This window comes from Myiozetetes cayanensis, unplaced genomic scaffold (assembly GCF_022539395.1).
Source record: "Myiozetetes cayanensis isolate MyiCay16 unplaced genomic scaffold, myiCay2020 scf17, whole genome shotgun sequence".
Classification (NCBI taxonomy): domain Eukaryota; kingdom Metazoa; phylum Chordata; class Aves; order Passeriformes; family Tyrannidae; genus Myiozetetes; species Myiozetetes cayanensis.
This window is the reverse complement of record NW_026087378.1, coordinates 11,578,946-11,597,081: the sequence shown is the minus strand read 5'-3', so window position 1 is coordinate 11,597,081 and position 18,136 is coordinate 11,578,946. Positions and strand designations below refer to the sequence as shown.

General features: G+C 43.3%; 1 protein-coding gene across 2 annotated transcripts in view; it reads right to left on the bottom strand.

Moving 5' to 3' along the window:
* Positions 1 to 18,136, bottom strand: part of ADAMTS2 (ADAM metallopeptidase with thrombospondin type 1 motif 2) — a 170,852-nt gene that overhangs the window by 5,344 nt on the left and 147,372 nt on the right. For both annotated transcript variants that reach the window (XM_050312068.1, XM_050312067.1), the window contains exons 12-21: positions 16,572 to 16,747; positions 12,464 to 12,597; positions 11,550 to 11,673; positions 11,209 to 11,289; positions 9,589 to 9,752; positions 8,249 to 8,408; positions 7,455 to 7,587; positions 5,199 to 5,406; positions 4,722 to 4,851; positions 3,603 to 3,692 (exon numbers count right to left, since the gene is read on the bottom strand). In XM_050312068.1, the coding sequence (XP_050168025.1) occupies positions 3,603 to 3,692; positions 4,722 to 4,851; positions 5,199 to 5,406; positions 7,455 to 7,587; positions 8,249 to 8,408; positions 9,589 to 9,752; positions 11,209 to 11,289; positions 11,550 to 11,673; positions 12,464 to 12,597; positions 16,572 to 16,747 (1,400 nt within the window). The remainder of the gene's footprint in view (positions 1 to 3,602; positions 3,693 to 4,721; positions 4,852 to 5,198; positions 5,407 to 7,454; positions 7,588 to 8,248; positions 8,409 to 9,588; positions 9,753 to 11,208; positions 11,290 to 11,549; positions 11,674 to 12,463; positions 12,598 to 16,571; positions 16,748 to 18,136) is intronic.

The following is an 18,136-nucleotide window of genomic DNA, read 5'->3' as shown; positions in this document are numbered from 1 at the left end:
GGGAGACCCAGCAGTAACAAGTCCGGATTTTTGTGTCACTGACTGAAAAACTGTAATGAAAAAGAAATAATGACAGTCAATAAGCTTTAAGCTGCCAACAGCTGTTATGACAATTTGCACTACAATAGAGGTGTTGTGGCAGATCCTGAGCTTGCTGAAATACAGGTGGCAAATTGTAGGCTGAAGCATTAGAGCTGAACTGGTCAAACACTGTTACTGCCTGAGAAACATAAATAGAAGCCTACTCAGAGCTTACTCAAGCCCTTGTGGTTTCTGCTCAGAGGAGGCAGAGGACCATATGAATTGGTGGCAGATGGATGGTGAGGGGTTAGCAGGCTCCTTGGAGAGAAAGCTACCTGTCCTCTGTCCTACATACACACTCCTCAGCTCCTGTGCCTCCAGGATGAAGTAACAGAGCCAGACTGCAGTGGAGGAAAAATCCCAACATGCAGCCCATGATGAGAGAATCCTCAAAGGAGAGGAGAGGGCTGAGGAGAAAGGCAGACTGACCAACACTTGGCATCATCAATAACAAAACATTTTCTCTGTGACCAGAGTGCTGAGACAGATGAAATCACTTCTGTCTCTCTCCCTGCTCTTACTACATTTCCACCTACTCTTACAGTAAAGGATGAGTAACTCCAATTACTCGCCTTTATTTAGAGTGCACCCGATGGCAGAGTCAGCCTCTTACTGGAGCTCATATTTCACCCTCCTGCTACGAGCACTGACTTGTGTCAGCACCCTCACAGCACAAGAGAGAAGCAGAGCAGATTCAGATACCGAGGGAACTCAGAAAGTGTAGGTGCTGCCTCTTCACTCATCCCCAGTTAACAAAACAGGGCATTGTAGGTGTTTAATTGGCAAACATATCAGTCTAAAATAAACTAATAGCTGGTGCTGCTGCTTTAAAAAGCTGGTGCTGGCTGAGGAAAAGTGAAAACACCTCCCTTACATTGTATCTGTACACTGATGGCTGCATTTGCTGCAGAAAAGCAAAATTCTGGTTCCTACTTTCAAATGCACCAGGTCCATTTTCGTATTTTTTCAAATGCTAAACTGAAACGCTGCTGGAAATAAGGAATGACTCCTTCCTTAAGAACCTAAGAATAGTGCTTTGGTTTTGGAGAAATTTTCAGACCAGCCTTTAAGAGCTGGAAGTGTTCATACCTGCATGCACAGCTCCATACAAAGGCCTGCACGTGCCTACACAGCTTTATATTTATTTTTTACATACCCCATAAGAGTCCCCTCTGAACACTTTGCCTTGTGTTGCATGACCCTTATGCACGTTCCTCCAAATGCCTTGCAGAATAAAAGCCAACAGATAACAACATTTAAACGTGGTTTCAACAAGGCAGGGCTGTTCTTGGCTTTGTAAGGATCACTAAAAGCACCTTTAGAAAAATGCCTTTTTTTCCTATTAAAAATATGCAATGTCAAGCTTAAAAGTACAACAGAGATAAACCTGCATTATGTAATAAGTTTAGGGACATCTGATAAATTATATAAATAAACCCTGTAACTTCTGGATGTCAGAATGAAATTTTGATCCTCTATCCAAAGCAAAATATCCAGATTTGCTGAACTTTTATTTATTTTTACTTGCAGTATGCATGACAGACTGGAAGTATATATTCAAAACATCAGTAAGAAAAAAATAAATCAGTTTCACAGTCACTTTGGTACACATTAGTCTCATAAAAAAATATTGAAAAGCAAACTGAATTGGCACATCTTTAATATTATGTTAAATACATACAAAACACTAATAAAATATCCCTGATAAACCAAAGTGCATATAGACATAGTGCACAATGCCCAGATACCTTATTGCACCATTCTCTATAGCCACCCATCTCTTGAAACATCACTAAACATTGTCTATTTAAAGGTAACAGTCATGAATATATTTATACAGTTAAACACCAATTATTTTACATAACAGTATTCAGTGCCAGATACGTGTCTTTGCTTTTTCACCTTGTCATGTAAATTGTTAACATGTTTCAGGAAATTATCATATTAACAGCAAAATTTAAATATGTGATCACATGATAATGACAAGTTTGAAGTGCTACACTGTTGACGACCCAAAGATTCAAAGATGCCACTTTTCCAAAAAATATGATCAAAGCAATAAGGTAGTAATTTGCTCCAAGACTGCAGTTTTACAGTTGATACATTTCTACTATTGGTACTGACTGTCACGAACAGGATTATGACTTGTGAATTCCAAATCTTCAACACAAACACGGAAGGTGAAGCACGAATGCCAGTTAAATTTCAGTAAGTCAGGCCACAATCCTGTCTTGATGAAGATATGGATATGCACTGTGCAAATTAACCTCCAGTTAAATTTACTGCCTTCCAATAGTTACCATTCAAGTCAAAACACTCCATATGAAGATTAACTCAAGGTACCAGTGTACTGTTTATATTTAAAGCTGGATCTGGTAAATTAATGCCATTTACATTTCAACATTAAGGCATTTTTCTAAAATTCTTCTTCTAAGCAAAAAAAAAAAAAAAAAAAAAGCAATAAAAATTGAGGTAATTCTGTAGTAGTTCACACTGTTATGTTTGCCAGTTGACACATCTAAGAGCACACACACACATACACACACACACACACACACACACACCATACCAGTCAAGTCAGACATGCACATGGTGAAAAAAGACCAAGGATGTAATGAGTATAAACAGCTCCGTGCTGAGCAGCTGGAGACGTCGTAGTCATGAAAACATCATATTGCCTCCGCCACGCTAAGAAAAACACCACCACGCAACCCTCAACATGGACCGTGCCTGCTCTGCTTGGGGTTTGTTTCTAGAGTGAAAAGTACGCAAAACTGGCAAAAAATTGTGCGATGGGAATAAAATGAATGCAGCTTTTCTCGAGGAAAAATCACCCCAAACCGCCACCGGGAGTTTGGCGAGAGCCGGCGGCGGCGTAGCAGCACGGGAAGTACCGACAGAAACTCGGCTTCTGCTTCCCAGTGAGCCCTCCACGGGCCACAAACGTAAATGTGAGGGTCAGGAATGAAAAAACTGAGCGGCAAGGGTGAGGAAAGCAACAGCCCCGCAAAGGAAAATGGAATGAAAAAATTCTTCCACTCATCAGACTACCCTGTCTGCGAACTGAAACCAGAGAGTTACGAGATTTCGGGTTCTTTAGATAAAGGAGAACTTTAGCACTACAAGGTGTCATTATTGTGATGTGATCACATTCACAATAAGTTCTCAGTTTTGCTATCAAACTGAACATCAGGAACCAGTAAGAGCCTTTTTTCACCATCACCAAGCAACAAGCAAACCGATCCCAGCTCCCTTTCAGAGGACTGCAACATACTGTGGAGATCCAGCTTCACACATCCAACACTTCAAGACCTCCACCACCAGTGCTACGCAAGCTCCAGAGAAGAAAGACACCGAGCACCAAGTGCCTGGTGTGAAAAAACAGATTCAGCCCAAGATTTAAACTTGGCAAAGTCAAGGGAACTTTCCGCATAGAGAGAAGAAGAGAGCAAAAGGCAAAGTCCACACTCGATGTGGCATGCATTTAAGGGCAAAGGCAGAGTTATAAATGGGTCTTTTACTTGAAGATATTTTCTGGATGGGGTAGTCTGGATCAGGTCTTGACAGCCACTGTATCATGTAGGTTTTCTTTGAAGGATCAGAAACGTTTCCTTGAATAGAGAGGGGAAAAAAAAGACGTAACACAACATATGTTAGACAGCATTAAACGGTTGCCCTGTCAGAAGGGGATGAGCTGAGAGAGCAAGTGGGCTCCAGTGGTGAAGGAGCCCAGGGAAGGATTATGACCAGGCTGGGTAGTTTTGGGCAAAGGATGCTTTTTGGGGAGCTTGCTACAACTGGCGCCCAGCACTTGGCAGCCAACACCAAAGACAGCCCGAAGGCCAGTTCTCCAGCAGCAGTGTGACAAATGTCCTCAGAGACATGCAGTCTGGTTTAGTTACACTGCCTTGTTAAAATTGTTGTATTGGAGACCATAATTGACAGCTTGCTTCTAATTAATTAGGAGTCAAAAGCTACCCTGAGAAATACATCAGGAATAAAAGAAAAATACGAATTACTTAATAATAGGAATATGTAAAATGATCTCACAGGCATTATTTGCTAACAGCTGAAAAGCTAACAAGGATAAAGGCCTTATTGTCCTGGATTAAGAAGGGAAAAATTAATTACAGCTTTAAAAAAACTGAATTAGATAAGCCCTGCAGATGACTTGTGTCTGACAGAATGGAAAAAAAGCCTGGAACTGTCAATGGAGATGGGGAAAGCAAGGAGGCATCTTTGTACATGATGCCCTCGGTTAGCCACAACCCAGCAGGCTCCTGCCAAGCCCTGCAGGTCTCAGGGGTGCAGGGCTGGACCTGGGCAGTGCTTCTCACCCAGGGCAGCTGTTGGCTGCTGGCACATCCAGCCATCCCCACTGTACCGGGGTGTGCCCCAGACTCTCTTGCTGTTCTGGAGCAAGTGGTGCTCCCCAGCAGGAGAAGGGATTGACCACATGCCCGAGAAGCCCACTGGCCACGGAACAGCTCTACATTTGGAAAACCTGCTCAAAACAGGGACCAGTGGAGAGCTGCCACCCCAGGCGTGGCACACCGGCATAAATTCAAGGAGGGCATCGCAAATAAATACCTTAATACTTTCCCAACAGGTACCACATGCTGTGGGAGACAGGCACTTACTTGGGCACGGAGGTAGTCTGCAAATCCTTACGTTCTCCGGTTTGCTCTCCTTGCACAGGCCGATGGCGTTGTCCCTGGTCCGGCACAGCACCGGGCGATCCTGCGTGCCATTGCCACAGCTGACAGAGCACTGGAGGGACAGGCAGCAGTTAGACCCCAGCCACTCCTTGGGGAACAACGCTTTAGAAACTCAGCTTCTGAATTTTAAGCTACTGCCCTCGGTTTGAGCTGACAGGGGGGCGTCATTTGAACCACTGCAGTACCCGCGGTAACCAAGCAAGAGGAAGAGCCACTCACTTGGCTTTTTGTGGCGCACCAGTAATTGTGAAACACTGCAAGAAAGAGCTTATGGTCTGAGCAACAACCAAACAGCTGTAAATATGAGGCATCTGTTCACAGAGGCATCCATTCACAGTGCCAGGGATGGCGTTGCTTGTCAGAAATTAGCTGCTTTGAGACCTCCAGCCAGAGACTGACCTGTGACCAGGGTCCTATTCTCCACTGTGCTGGGCACAGCTCTCGGTTGCAGGGCCTCCTGCCCTCGGGGCGGTCGTTGTTGCAGTACTTGGTATGGACAGAGCGGTTTGTGTTGTCGTGGAGGGGCTGGATGCATCGCACTGATCGCACCTGATACCCTGTTTTCCCACAGGTTTTGCTGCAAGGCTCCCATTCTCCTGTGACCCATCTGGGTTGGTGAAAAGAGAGGAAGGTGAGTCAAATTCTCTCCTAAATTAAGTGAGCTCAAACTGTCGATCTCTAACTCTGTAACACGGGTTCAACAGGGTGATAACACTAGTTCTGATACAGAAAAAGAAGATATGAAAAACCATGAGCAGTTGTGGTGAGGGTTATTTGAACATGCACCTGAAATATCATTAAGATGACACAGGTCTTTAATATTAATTTTACCCATTATTTCTGAGATGAGCATCATTCTTACTTTGCTGCGTTTGCTTTGATTTTAAGCCGGCCTTTACAAGACTGCACATAAAAATATGGTAGTTTTTATGTCAAAAGCAGCCACCCAAGGGTGCTGCTGAGCCTCCCAGGTCTTGGTGCATGAGATGTGCCTTGTCTCATAATGTAGCATTCACCAGCCACTCCCACACCTGGTTCCCATAGGAGTGAAGCCCAAACACCTGGGCTAGAAATGCAGTTGCAGCCTGGCCCATATCTGGGCACTCCATGGATCACACCCTTGGTCGTGTTAGACACCATCAGCTGAAGCACTGTCAAACCCAGCTACTACCCAGTGCTGTGGGTGCAGATTGGGCAAATCGAGGTCCTCAGCATCGTAAATGTTTGGTTTTGGGGAAGGCAACACTCCACTGAAAACCATGATGTCAGAGTTCATAACATGTAAGTCAATTTGACCACTGGAAAATGAACCCTATCATTTGTAATGTGGTGTACTTCAAAACATCACTGATCACCCAAACCAGCTCATGAATTACAGCTACAAATTGTAGGGAACTTAGAGAAGAGCAACAGGAACAGACAGGACCAGAGGACATTTATGTAGAGAGCCAAAAGCTTGGTTGTAATTAAGAAGGTATACAGCAGTCTATAAATATTTACAGAGTGCAGAGATCTGCAAGATGGAAATGTTGGTCCATGTAAACAGTATTCGTGGGATAAACTTAAACAAAAAACATACACAGCCTGATGAAATACCCTGAGTTTGAAGGAATTGTCCTAAAGTACTCATAAAGTCCTGGGTTTAGAAATAGTCAGGAAGTAGCATGGGCACGAGGCACTGCACTACAGGCTGCAGTTAAACAAAAAGTGACTATTTCACCCAACTTTCTCTTTGTAACCTACTGAAATTACCCAGCTGTGGGGAAAAGTGAGTGCTGTGGAGCACAAAGCCGTGAATCCTGATGTGACTTCTGATATAAAGATGAGTTTATCCCAGTGGTGAAGAAGCAGCATATTAGTGTAGTGGGTGTCACAGAGCTTCATAAAACCCCTTAAATAATTGCCTCTCCTATGTACAAGAGCAAAATGTTCCAATGACATTCTATGGAAACAGAGGAGACTGAAACTTCAGGGATCCAAGTACAATTTAGGATCCTATTGAGTCTTTGTGGTACCAGAGTCCAATTATATTTGCAGCTGAAAGGAGAAAAGAGTCCTTTCCAGAGAGCCTGAGATAGAGTTAGGTCATTACTTCAGTTTTCCAATAAATAAATGTTAAGCCCTGACCATGCTGAGTTAATGGGGCACAGTTTCTTGCCTTTTCTCTTTCAAATTTTTTTTTTTTTTGAAATGAAGTCAGGAAATATTGTGTGGTATGTTCTATTTATTTGCTGTGATTCCTGGAATCTATAGTTGGTCCCCAGAGATAAAAGCTGGGATCAACACACTCCTTTCTTGTTACAGTAGCAGCACAAGGAATATATGAGACCTACATGTGGCAGGAATAACCTGCTGCCAGTCAAAAAAATCACCTGTAAAATGTGAATTAGAATATTTATAACACTTGACTATGTAGAGCAGAGATGAAGGTAATAACAGGCATATCATGCTATATGAGGGAAGTCAGAGAAATTTAACAGGTCAAATATTTTTCCTGTGTTTAAAATTGTCCAAAAATACGAACTTCAGGAAGATCTGGATTTGACAGTCTAGATGACATTGGTTTCCTTACATAGCACTCTGCATATTTGTTCTGACACAGTCAATTCTCAGTGTCTAAACTCAGCTTCCTGCTGTTTTGGCAGGGATGCTTACATGGGCTGGGAGCACTCCTGGAGGTTGCACACCCTGCGGATGGGCTTGGGCTTCTGGATCAGCTCGCAGTAACTCCGGTGAACCATCTTGTGGTCCGTCTTCCTCCGGCAGCCGTACTTGGTGAACTGGTAGCCTGGAGAAAGGCACTCCTGTTATTCTCAGCACTGGTAAATCTCACAGAGGAGTCACGTTTCAAACAGACTGCGCACACGCTGTCAAAGGGTGCAGCAGGAACTGCGCGTTACCAAAGGAACCGGACACCGCACCAAATTCACACGCGTTCATGCAAATTTAACACCCGGAGTTGCTCACCCCCTTTATTTTTTTACCACAGGCTTTAATGAGAAGAAGGACAACAACATCTAACATTTTAAAAACATTGTGCACATCTGCCCAGCCACACAGTCCAGAGCTGCAGCCTGACCACGAGCCTGGGTAACAGCATCAGGGTTCACATCTGGCCCCGAAAGCAGGAGTCTGACACTGCAAGGTCCTCACCGCAGGATGTGCATTTACAGAGGGCTGCCCCAGGGCATCTCGAGGTTTGTCACCTTCACAGCTTGGAGAATCTCATCCAAATCTTGGACATTTGTCCGATTTTTCAGTTTCATAAGCATAAAATCGGAGATGAGCCAGCCCAGAACTGCCCCCAAACCAATGAAGTCAGATTTTAACTCCTTTGGCTATTTATATATCTATTACGTAACTTAAATAAAACCCCTCCTACGCTCCTGGTCTCCCCAGGGTCTTGTGGCAATGAATCAATTTTAAATGGCCTGGGGTTTTGTTTTTACCTCCTCCACAAGGTTTTGAACACTGGGACCATTTCTTCAAAGCCCACTCATATGACACTGAGTCCTCTTCCAAAACATTATTGTTATCTACATTCAAGGAATCTTCATGGATCATGTACTTGTAAGTCAAAGATATCTTGGCACCACCATGAGGAGTCACCTAGTAAGGAAACCAGATGTAAGGAAAAAAGATACAGAAGACTGGTACCAGAAGCTCTGTGAGATGACATGAAATAGGGACCATCATGGCTCGAGTACAAAAACATCCCCAGAGGGATTTAAACCTTTGAGCTGCACTCAACAGATTTTTTTCCCTGATGAAAAAGTATATCCTTATGACACAGAGTTTCTAAACTGCATATTAAGAAAGACTGTTGTTGATTTAGACTTATTTTTCTTGCCAGCATTGGACTGGCTTCCCGATACTAAATTTTTTCCATATCCCATCATAAAGGAAGGAAATTTTGTACTAAAAGGATAATGGATAGTTCCACTAAAAGACAAAGCAAATTCAACTGCAGAGATAACTGAAAGCAGCAAAGAAAACTGCTTATATTTCTGATAAAACACAAATATTCTTATGATAACCCTGGGAGTTCTGCAAAGCTTGTTACTTAATCTTGACAGAAATATAAACTTATTAGAAAGAGTTTTTGTTATCACACTGCACTGAGACAAATGCAAGAAAACAGAACTCAATGAGAGTAAAGTGAAAAATATTGGTCCTTTGGAAACATAATATTTATTCCTCCTTTGGAGTTCAGCTGGTGTAGATCAACACATTACAGCTGTTTTCAGAGGGATTCTGAATCAACTTACCCCTACTCCTTGAAGTCTATTGTTTGCTGGTTTGCAATGAAAAAAGAATATAGTTGGGTGGTTTTGGGAACTGTGGAACTGGCTGTGCCCCGACAAAGGGAGCCTGGAAGCACAAGACTCCTGCATCTGCCTGTGCAGGATACATTTGCAGAACATGGGTGGGAGAAGGAGCTATTAGATCAAGCTGACATGAACCACTTTGACCTTTTTTTAACTTATGCTCTCATGTCAGATGTGATAAGTAAGCTGGAGAGTCTCTCCACAGTGGCTGATTGTTAGGCCATCCACAGGAAATGATCAGGCTGAGAGCTGGTTGCTCAACACATAAGCCTGAGTTATAACAACTCTCGTACGGAGCAATGAATTAGGAGAAAGGAATTAAAATACATCTTCTATTGTCTTGTAATTGAAGCAGATGTCTCCTTGCAACTCACAAGAGGAACCTAAATTATATGATAGCCCATTATGGCTCTGTAACCCTGACAGTGTGTTCTGTGGGAGATGGTTTTTGTTTGACTTACCAGAATAACTATCCCATTACGCAGTGGTCCCATGGTCTGCACCGTTTCTCTGTCATCGTCATTCCGATACTCCCACTCCACACCCATGTCAATAAATACTTTAGAGTCTGGCACATAGTTGTCTTCGCTCAGAATGAATTTCCCCGTCTCACGGTTTTTAATAGCTGGGAACAACACGAGAGAAGCGAATATGAGAGGTTTGCTTCTCATCTCCGGTTTTGTCCTGCTCCTGTCCCAGTGGAAGAAGCAGAAAAAGGGCAGTCTGAATTTCCCTCTGTTCCCTCACAGGTTTGGAAAGACTTTTTCAGGTGTCTCATTGAACTGCCAATGCTTCTCTGCTCAGCTCCAGAAACATCAATTGTCCTTTTTTTTTCCTTTTTCATTGCCTGCCTTGCCAGAGAAATGAGGCCAGCGCGGCTGCACCGCGGGGGTCCAGCTGCCTGCTCTCAGCTAACAACTTCTGAATCCACTGGCCAAATCCGAGCCAATTTGAGAGCCTGTGGGGGTCCCAGGGCTATTCAGCTCTTTCACATGTTGTAAGGCAGCTCAGGAGGCTATTACTGCTCCATCAGAGACAGGCTACTGGGCTAACCCCCAGCAGGTCCCCACAGCAAGAGACAGACACTTAGAAACAGTATTAATTCTCCTGCTCAGATCCAGTCCTGACACAGACACAGCCCTGTTAAGCTCCTGCTGCTTTGCAGGCACCTGCCACTGCACACAGCGCCTGGTTCCTCTGCTCCAGAACCCATCAGTGCTCCATCCTTCACCTGGAGAGACTTCAGCCACCTTTGTATTAGGACAGGTTTTCAGCTGAGATGGAAAATTTGCCCTTCTCGTTGGAAGAAGCAGGGACTGTTTGTTTTAACACCAGATTTTAACTCCATTTTCTCTCTAGCAGCCACCTGAGCATCCTGCTCCCTCAGCACCGGCCTCAACAGCGAGTGAGCTGTTCATGTCCCTGCACAGCACCTACCCCACACCGACAGAACTTTGTCTGAACTTGCAGCAAGGGAAGCATTCACTGGGGAGAAGTTGGGATGACTCACGATACAATTAGCAGACCATTCGCTGTGAATCTACTTCCAATTAGGGGTAGCCTACTAGACACTGCTTCCCATTGATTACAGGGCAGGGGAGGAGCAGATTACAATTACCTCCTAAGTTGCTGCATTGATTTGGCAACTTCATGTCAATACTATTAGCAATGGGGCAGAATCTGAAACGGATTTGGATACAGCTGGGAAAGGGAGCACATTATGAAAGATGCACACAAAGAGCATGGAACCATAGAATGGTTTGGTTTGAAAGGGACCTTAAAGACCATTTTGCTCCAACTCCCATAGGATAATGCATTGCACCCCATGAAACCATTTAGTGCCTCTTCTAGCAGCTTTCACACATGCACATTCCAACACAGAGGTCTGAGGCACCAGGGAATACAGCACAGGGAAATCAAATTGCCAAACAAGTTTCCTAATTTAACATACTTAAAGAAGGTAGGTGGTGTGGGAGGATAATGGGTAAACAAATGCATAAACACATTGTCAGGTGCCAAAGACAAAAAATAAACAGTAGAAAAAATTATTCTGACTGCAAATTTTCCTACTTGTTACTTACCAAGATTGTGAGTGGTGGCGTCTGTTTCCTGTATAAGTAAATGTCTTGCACCAGCAGGAATTTCAAACATCTTAATATGTCCTATATTGTAGCATTTGGAAATATAGTAATGGGTTAGTATGCCACAAACAGGAAGGGTCTGTCTTAGGTTTTTAAATAAATCTTATTTTCTGAAAGCAGGGTGTGTTACAACAAGCTAATCCAGCATCAGCCCATATTGTTTATTGGAATTAATGGTGCTGCAAACAATTTGTAATTTTCCTGGTACTTTCCATGAGACAGAAGAGATCAAGCAAAAATACCCTGAATTCCCCAGGAAAAACCACACTGAATGCACTGACCTTGTTTCTTCGGTACTCTTGAAAATGTTCTTTTCACCACTTTGCAGTGGGAGTTATCTCCTCCACAAACACCACACTTATCTTCCTGCTTCGTGGAACCTATGACCCTGTCACACCCAACTTTCTGTGCACGAAAGAGAAAAAGAGTCATTCTTATTTATCCACTCTTCAAATGAGCCTTCACTTCATATATCAAAACCCCAGACTTCTGCATCACTAAAGCAGTACACCTTGTAGTATTTTCCTGCAAGATCAACACCTAACCAGATTTTAATACTTCCAGTTCCTATAAGACCTGTCAATTGGGTGATTATATTTTCATATTATACTTCACAGTGGTCCTCTTACTGAAGGAACAAGCTCTTAAGCCCCAGCTTATCTTCAGGCAGATGCTTAAATTCCAGGAGAATCAATGCATCTATATGAGGATAAGAACCTCCCCCAGTGCTTTGATAGTCAGAGACTCTAATTCCATTGAAAGATGACCTGCAGCAGACCCTGACTTAGAGGAACTGTCATTGATTTTTTAAAAATAGCATGATCAAATACAGAGAGGATGCACATCAGCCATGTCCTAACACCGCTTTCCTTGAAAGCTGCTGCATGTTTCCATTTCATTGTACATTCCACCCCCACTAAACCTCAGCAGGAAAAGCTTTCCTTGAGAGCTAATTGTAATAGTTCATCTCGAAATACTGCGTGAAATATTACTTGTGTAGGTAGGTGCTTTTGGAACTGAGTCACGGGCATGGCAACTGTGAATATCACACATAATATTGTGACAATAATCCTAATGAAATCTCCTTGTTGCCTGAGGCGTTATTATACTTCGCCATTCTCGGAGAGAAGCACTCAAGGTACATTTTAATTGTTGTCACAACACTGAGCTCTGAAAGGAGCCATCAAACACTTACCAAGCAGTCTCCCCTCACACAGATGCTGTAAGCATCCTTGTAGGAGCAGCGGGTCCCATCATGCACCATCCTTTTCATGTACACCACATCCCCTGTCTCTTTTGACTCACAGTACAGGTGGCACCTCTCCTTAGCTGGAAAATAAAATGACCCAAATTGTGAGTGTTCAGCTCCCACAGTTTAATAGCTGACATTGTGAACAGCACTTTCAGTAGTGCTGGCTCTCTCTTCCTCCTCCACATCACACAACACAACGTGGTACCCCATAAATCATCGATGTTATCCCCTTTCAAAGGCTCTCTGGTCATTTGGAAACTGCTGAATCATAAAGCACCTGTGTGTTACCATTAGGAGACAGACTTAAAAACAACACATCATTGACAGACTTAAAAACAACACATCATTGACTTTGGGGGGTGGGGGGGGATCTATTTAATCCTTCGCAGATGATCTAATCTGGCAGAGGACTCCTCAGTCTGCTGCACAACTACCTGTGAGAGATGCGAGTTTCTCCTGCACTGCACTTAAATCTGAAAACAAAAACCGAAGCAATTTTGCCATTAAAAGCAGCTGTTTGACACTGAGTGAACCTGGCATCCAAAATTTCTTCAGAGACAGCTGGGCCATAGCATTTCCTCCTAACCATGAAGTTAATTTTTCCTCATGGTTGTACTCGTGTTTATGATAATTTAAACCATTAAACAAGATGAGATGTCAAAAAGAATCAGAAAAACCCCTATTTTTTACTGCTAACACATGCACGAACAGCCAGACAAGTGGTATTTTCTCTAATCTGTTCCAAAGAGCTAAGAACAAAAAACAAAGCTGAAAATGGCTAGTCAGTGGCTAAATAAAGTTTTATTCCACTAGTGTATTTCATTTTATCCATTTCTCTTGCTGTCCCCAGCCCAATAATAGGATTCTATGCTTTCTTTGGCGCTGAAGAGCAGATGGTCTTTCTGTTAGATGAAACAAATAGAGATTCTGCTACTTTAACATGATTAAAAGTTGGGACACTTTTCCCACCATTTAAAACAATAATGACCCTTCCATTACAGCAGTTCAATTGAAATAAATCTTCGCAGTTCCATGGCCTCTGCCCTCATTTTATAAAGTCCTTGTTATTGCTGTTGATGTCCTCAAGGCCACTGGGTATTGGTACATCAGAGACCTTTGTTCCTGCTCCCAAACGATGCAGAGATGTCACGCTAAAAATGCAGGGTCTGGTCTATTGGAACAGGTACTTCACTTTTTTTGTGCAAATCCTTAATAGGCGACTGTTAAGATCATAATAGTGGCAGACCTAATGTGTTTGCATATATTAGAAATATTAAATCATACACAGGACCATAGATGTGTTCACACCACCCCCCTGGGTATGTTCCCACCCCCACCCCACACATACCACGCATTCACTGCACGCGATTCAGTGAAAATATCAGCAGGTCTGACTGGGTGCCAAGAGCTCTGTACAAGGGCTCTATTTTAGTGATGGTTCTGTTCCCACTGCTCCATGGGAACAACAAATGTGCAAGTGCTGTTAAATTGGACCCTGTTAATTGCAAAGAATTGTCTTCTTCCTATTCACTGGTGCTGGGCATAGCAGAGGTGCAGGAGCACGGATGTGCTGTGTGTGCCTGTCCGTTCCCCGCTCCCCATGAGCTTCCTTCTCATTTAATTGAGGCTGGGAGCTAATAGCCAATGTCACACTCTACTGCCCCAGCAGATGCACGACACAGGGGTCTGTGAGCACAGCGGGGGCGAGGGGATGGGGTGCTCAGAGGGCTTGGAGCAGGAGACAGGCCATGGCACAAGGGGGCACTGGGATGCTCAAGCACACACTGGGGTGTATCCCAGCTCGGCAGCTTTTCTCTGTCCACAGCATGAGGTGCTCCTCTCTGTTCCTGTCCCATACACAATGTGTCAGACACGTCCAGCTGAGCTGCGTGTGAAGTGTATGGATTTGTGTCACTTCTGAGCCACGACTGCACAAAGGATGTCACTGATATGCCTTGTCTTTACAAAAGGGAGTTTTTAATAGATTGGAGTTCAAGCATAAGCCACCCTCTGGCCTTGCTTTCACACAAAAGCTGTTCCCTTTAATAACCCTGCACAGGTAAATGTAACTCTCAAGGTGTCTGCAGTTATGCCATAGATATATGGGAAACCAGCAGTGCCCAGGGATCAGTGCTCAGACATCAATGAGCTGATTTCTGACCCAGAAGCCATTGAATTTAATAGAAAAAAATCTGATTAGCTTCAGTGGTCTTCTCAGCAGACTGCTCCAAAGCCTAAAGCAGAAGAAAAGGTCCTGCAGGCCACAGCGTTCATCCCCTCACCCTGTGCCAGCAAAGCTGTTCCATGAAATAAAGCTGTGAGGCTGTATCTGTGCTTCTGAAAATCCCAGACTGACCAAGATGGCATGAAAAGAATGAGGGAACCCTGAGAACTGTTTGGGAAGAAAGTCAGGCGAATTTATTGCAAGGAATTTGCTCTTAATTTCTGGTAAAGTATCCTTTCACTGGAATGCAAAATGATTCACCCAAAGTGACCCTTCCCCTCCCAGCAATGGGTGCCAAGCTGAGGGCAGGGTGGGTGCCCAGTACCTGCCCCTTGCCAGGCCGACCCTGCCCTCATGGCTTGTCATTCAAGTGAAGTGATACAGTTCGAAAACATGTTCAAGGAGTTGATTAGACTCATTGCCCTCTGCCTTTCTGTTTGGTAAAACATCTTCTCATTGTATTTTCTGGCAGTAGCAGACGTGGCAATAGCACAGCAACAGCCCTTGTGGCCCGAATCAACCAGCTGCACTTTCAGTGACAGCTAAGCCGAGGCATTAACTGGAACATTTTTGTCCTAAGAGGTGCCAGAACACCAGCCTGGCCGTGCTGGTTGAGACCCAGCACCCACCCAGCCCAACACCTGCCTCCAGCAGTGCCAGCAGTGTTTGCAGGGAGATGTTAAGAGTAAACTGGATACTTTTCTCAGAATATTCTTCAATTTCCTTTTAAACTGCAGCTTGGGGACTTCTGAAGTCATGGCAGGAACTTGGTGTTTAATAGCTCTTAATGGATTGTAGAATTGTCAAGAAATTTTCTAAATCATTTCTAAAACTTTCTGGCATCTGCAACTTCCTGTGGCAGTGAATTCCAGGATAATTAGATACTGTGTGGAAAAGTATTTTCTCTTATTTGTTTTAAATCTGCCACCTGATAATTTTATTTGATGTTCCCAGGCTTGGGAACATCATAATCATTCTGTGTTCAGTCCCTTAGTGCCACTCACAAATCTGTACCTCTATCTCTTTAATCTAAATCCTTGCATTTTCAGAGTGAAAAGTCCTGGTTTATCCAAACTGTCCTCATCCAGAAGTCATTTGCTTGATTTATCATGGCCTTTCTGAGTTCAACTGTAGGTTTTTTGCAACATGGGCAGCAGTGAGGTGGGCACAGCTTGGCTGAGTATTTAAAATGCAGACACACCGTGCAGGTACTCAGATCATTGTTCTCCATCCCTCTCTTGACAGTCCCTGAACTGATGTTTTCCTAAAGCTATTCCCAACTCCCAACCTTTCTGTTCAGAGCCCACCTTGTCTATAGACCCTTACAGACATACACACCAGTTTTTACCCCCATAACCATTACTAGAATTCATCAACACCAAACTTCCTTTGCCATCTTCAACCACTTTGCGTCACAAGCTCCTTCTGCAGCTCTCACAGTTTAAATAGCCCAATAATTTTGTAACTTGAGTAGTTTTTGTCACCTGGTTTGTTCCCTTTCCCTGCTCACTGCCATGTCCAGCAGCATCCATGCTGCCAGCACCCATCTTTGTGCAACACATCCTCCCATGCAAAACCATTCCCTTTTATCTCAGGGTGACTCAACTTTAACGCTCTCATTGGAGAGCACAGTCCAAAGTTTTCTGAAAATCCAGGTACGTTGTGTGAACTGGATCACTCATACATGCACTGATACTCACTGATCCCTCCAAACAACTTGTAACAGATTTGGGATCATTTCCCTAGAAGAAGTTTTACCTCTCCCTGTATAGTTTTTATTCATATTTTCAACCGATTTTAGTTTTCACAGGAAAAGGGGCTACTCACCGTCAACATGTTCATAGGGGAGCCAGTGGTGTTTTGTGTTCTGGTACTCAAAGTAGGGGTCCCACTGCCTGCATTGCTCCTCTCTGAAGTCCTCAAAGTCCTTGGGACAGTCCTGTGTGTTGCACAGCTGGAATTCGTAGCTCGGCCCCACACACGTGCGGCCTCCGTTGGCAGGACTGTGGTGGGGGGAGAAACCCACTGTTAGTTTTGCCATCAATGCATGAATCAAGTGTCTGTCGAATCTTTTGAGGAGCAGTTTAATTCCCAGTCTTGTCAGTAGGCACTTGGAGAAGCCAGTGTTGTATTTCTGATACGGAAAATATGTATTTCCTTTCAAAACCCACTGTCGCCATTTAGCTCTTAAAAAGCAATTTCTGCAAGCAGAGGCTCAAACCACTTGACAACAGCAAGAAAAGCCATTTTTCTTGGTGTAGCTAAGAAAGGGAAGCACAGGCAGATGAAGCAAGTCATCCACATTCACCCCTGAGCCAGCAGCACACCCGGCACAGCCCAGCTCGGTGCTGTGTCCCCAGGCAGATGTGCCCCAGGTCACTGTCAGATCCAGCAGAGCTCAGGGGCTGCAGCTGGGTTTGCACCCTCTTCCAGAAGGCACAGAAAACATTTGCAATAGTACATCGGGCTTTTCCTACATGAAAATAGATTTTACAACTAAATCTGTGCCCACAGTTATAAAGGTCACTTTCGTGTTGCCAATGTAATAAAGGCTGAAATGAGAACTGGCAATCTTTTTTCTTCACAGAACAATTTCCATTGGAAAATGCTGCATCATAAAACTTGATTTGTTTTAAAAAATCAATGATAAGATGATTTTTAACACTAGTCAAGTTCAATTGCTTTATCAACACAAACTGAGAAATTCAATGTTAAAAATATTCTGTCTGGTAAAGCAATTTAATTCTGACAATTGTTTCAGTTCTTGCTGTTAGGATCTTGACATTATATGATACCCCACTAAGATAGCAATAATTATATATATCATATTATTTGTATATTCCAGTCTTTATTAAATACACTTTACCTGCAGAATTACTGAAATTGAATCATTCTACATTACCTAGATGACCCATATGTAAGTTATTGAAGCAAAACCATTCAAAATTCCTAAAATTAACTTTGGAGAACATTCTGATTTCTGGAACTTTGTTCCAACTTGGAATGAAAACGGTTTGAAAATATTTTAAGACCTTCTTGTTGAAATATCCTAAAAGGTGGATTAAAGAAAACTTTTTTTAAAAGTCTTTAAAAAAATCCAGCAAATCATTGCCATCATTTCATACTCACATATTAAAAAAAGACATATATAGGGCCCTAAACTTTTACTTATGTTTCACACAGTAGCGTGTTAGCACTTTCAAGATCCTTGTAACTGCAGAACTGCATGAAGGAGGGATAAACTGAGAAATAAAGATGATTTATGGCTTGCTAAGGGCCAAAAGTAGAACTTCTGACAATGTCCCATAGGTCAGATTTAGCAAGCACCACTCAACACCCTTTACTGCACGGGTAACGGAGCAAGGATTGTCCCCACTGAGTCACTGCACGTG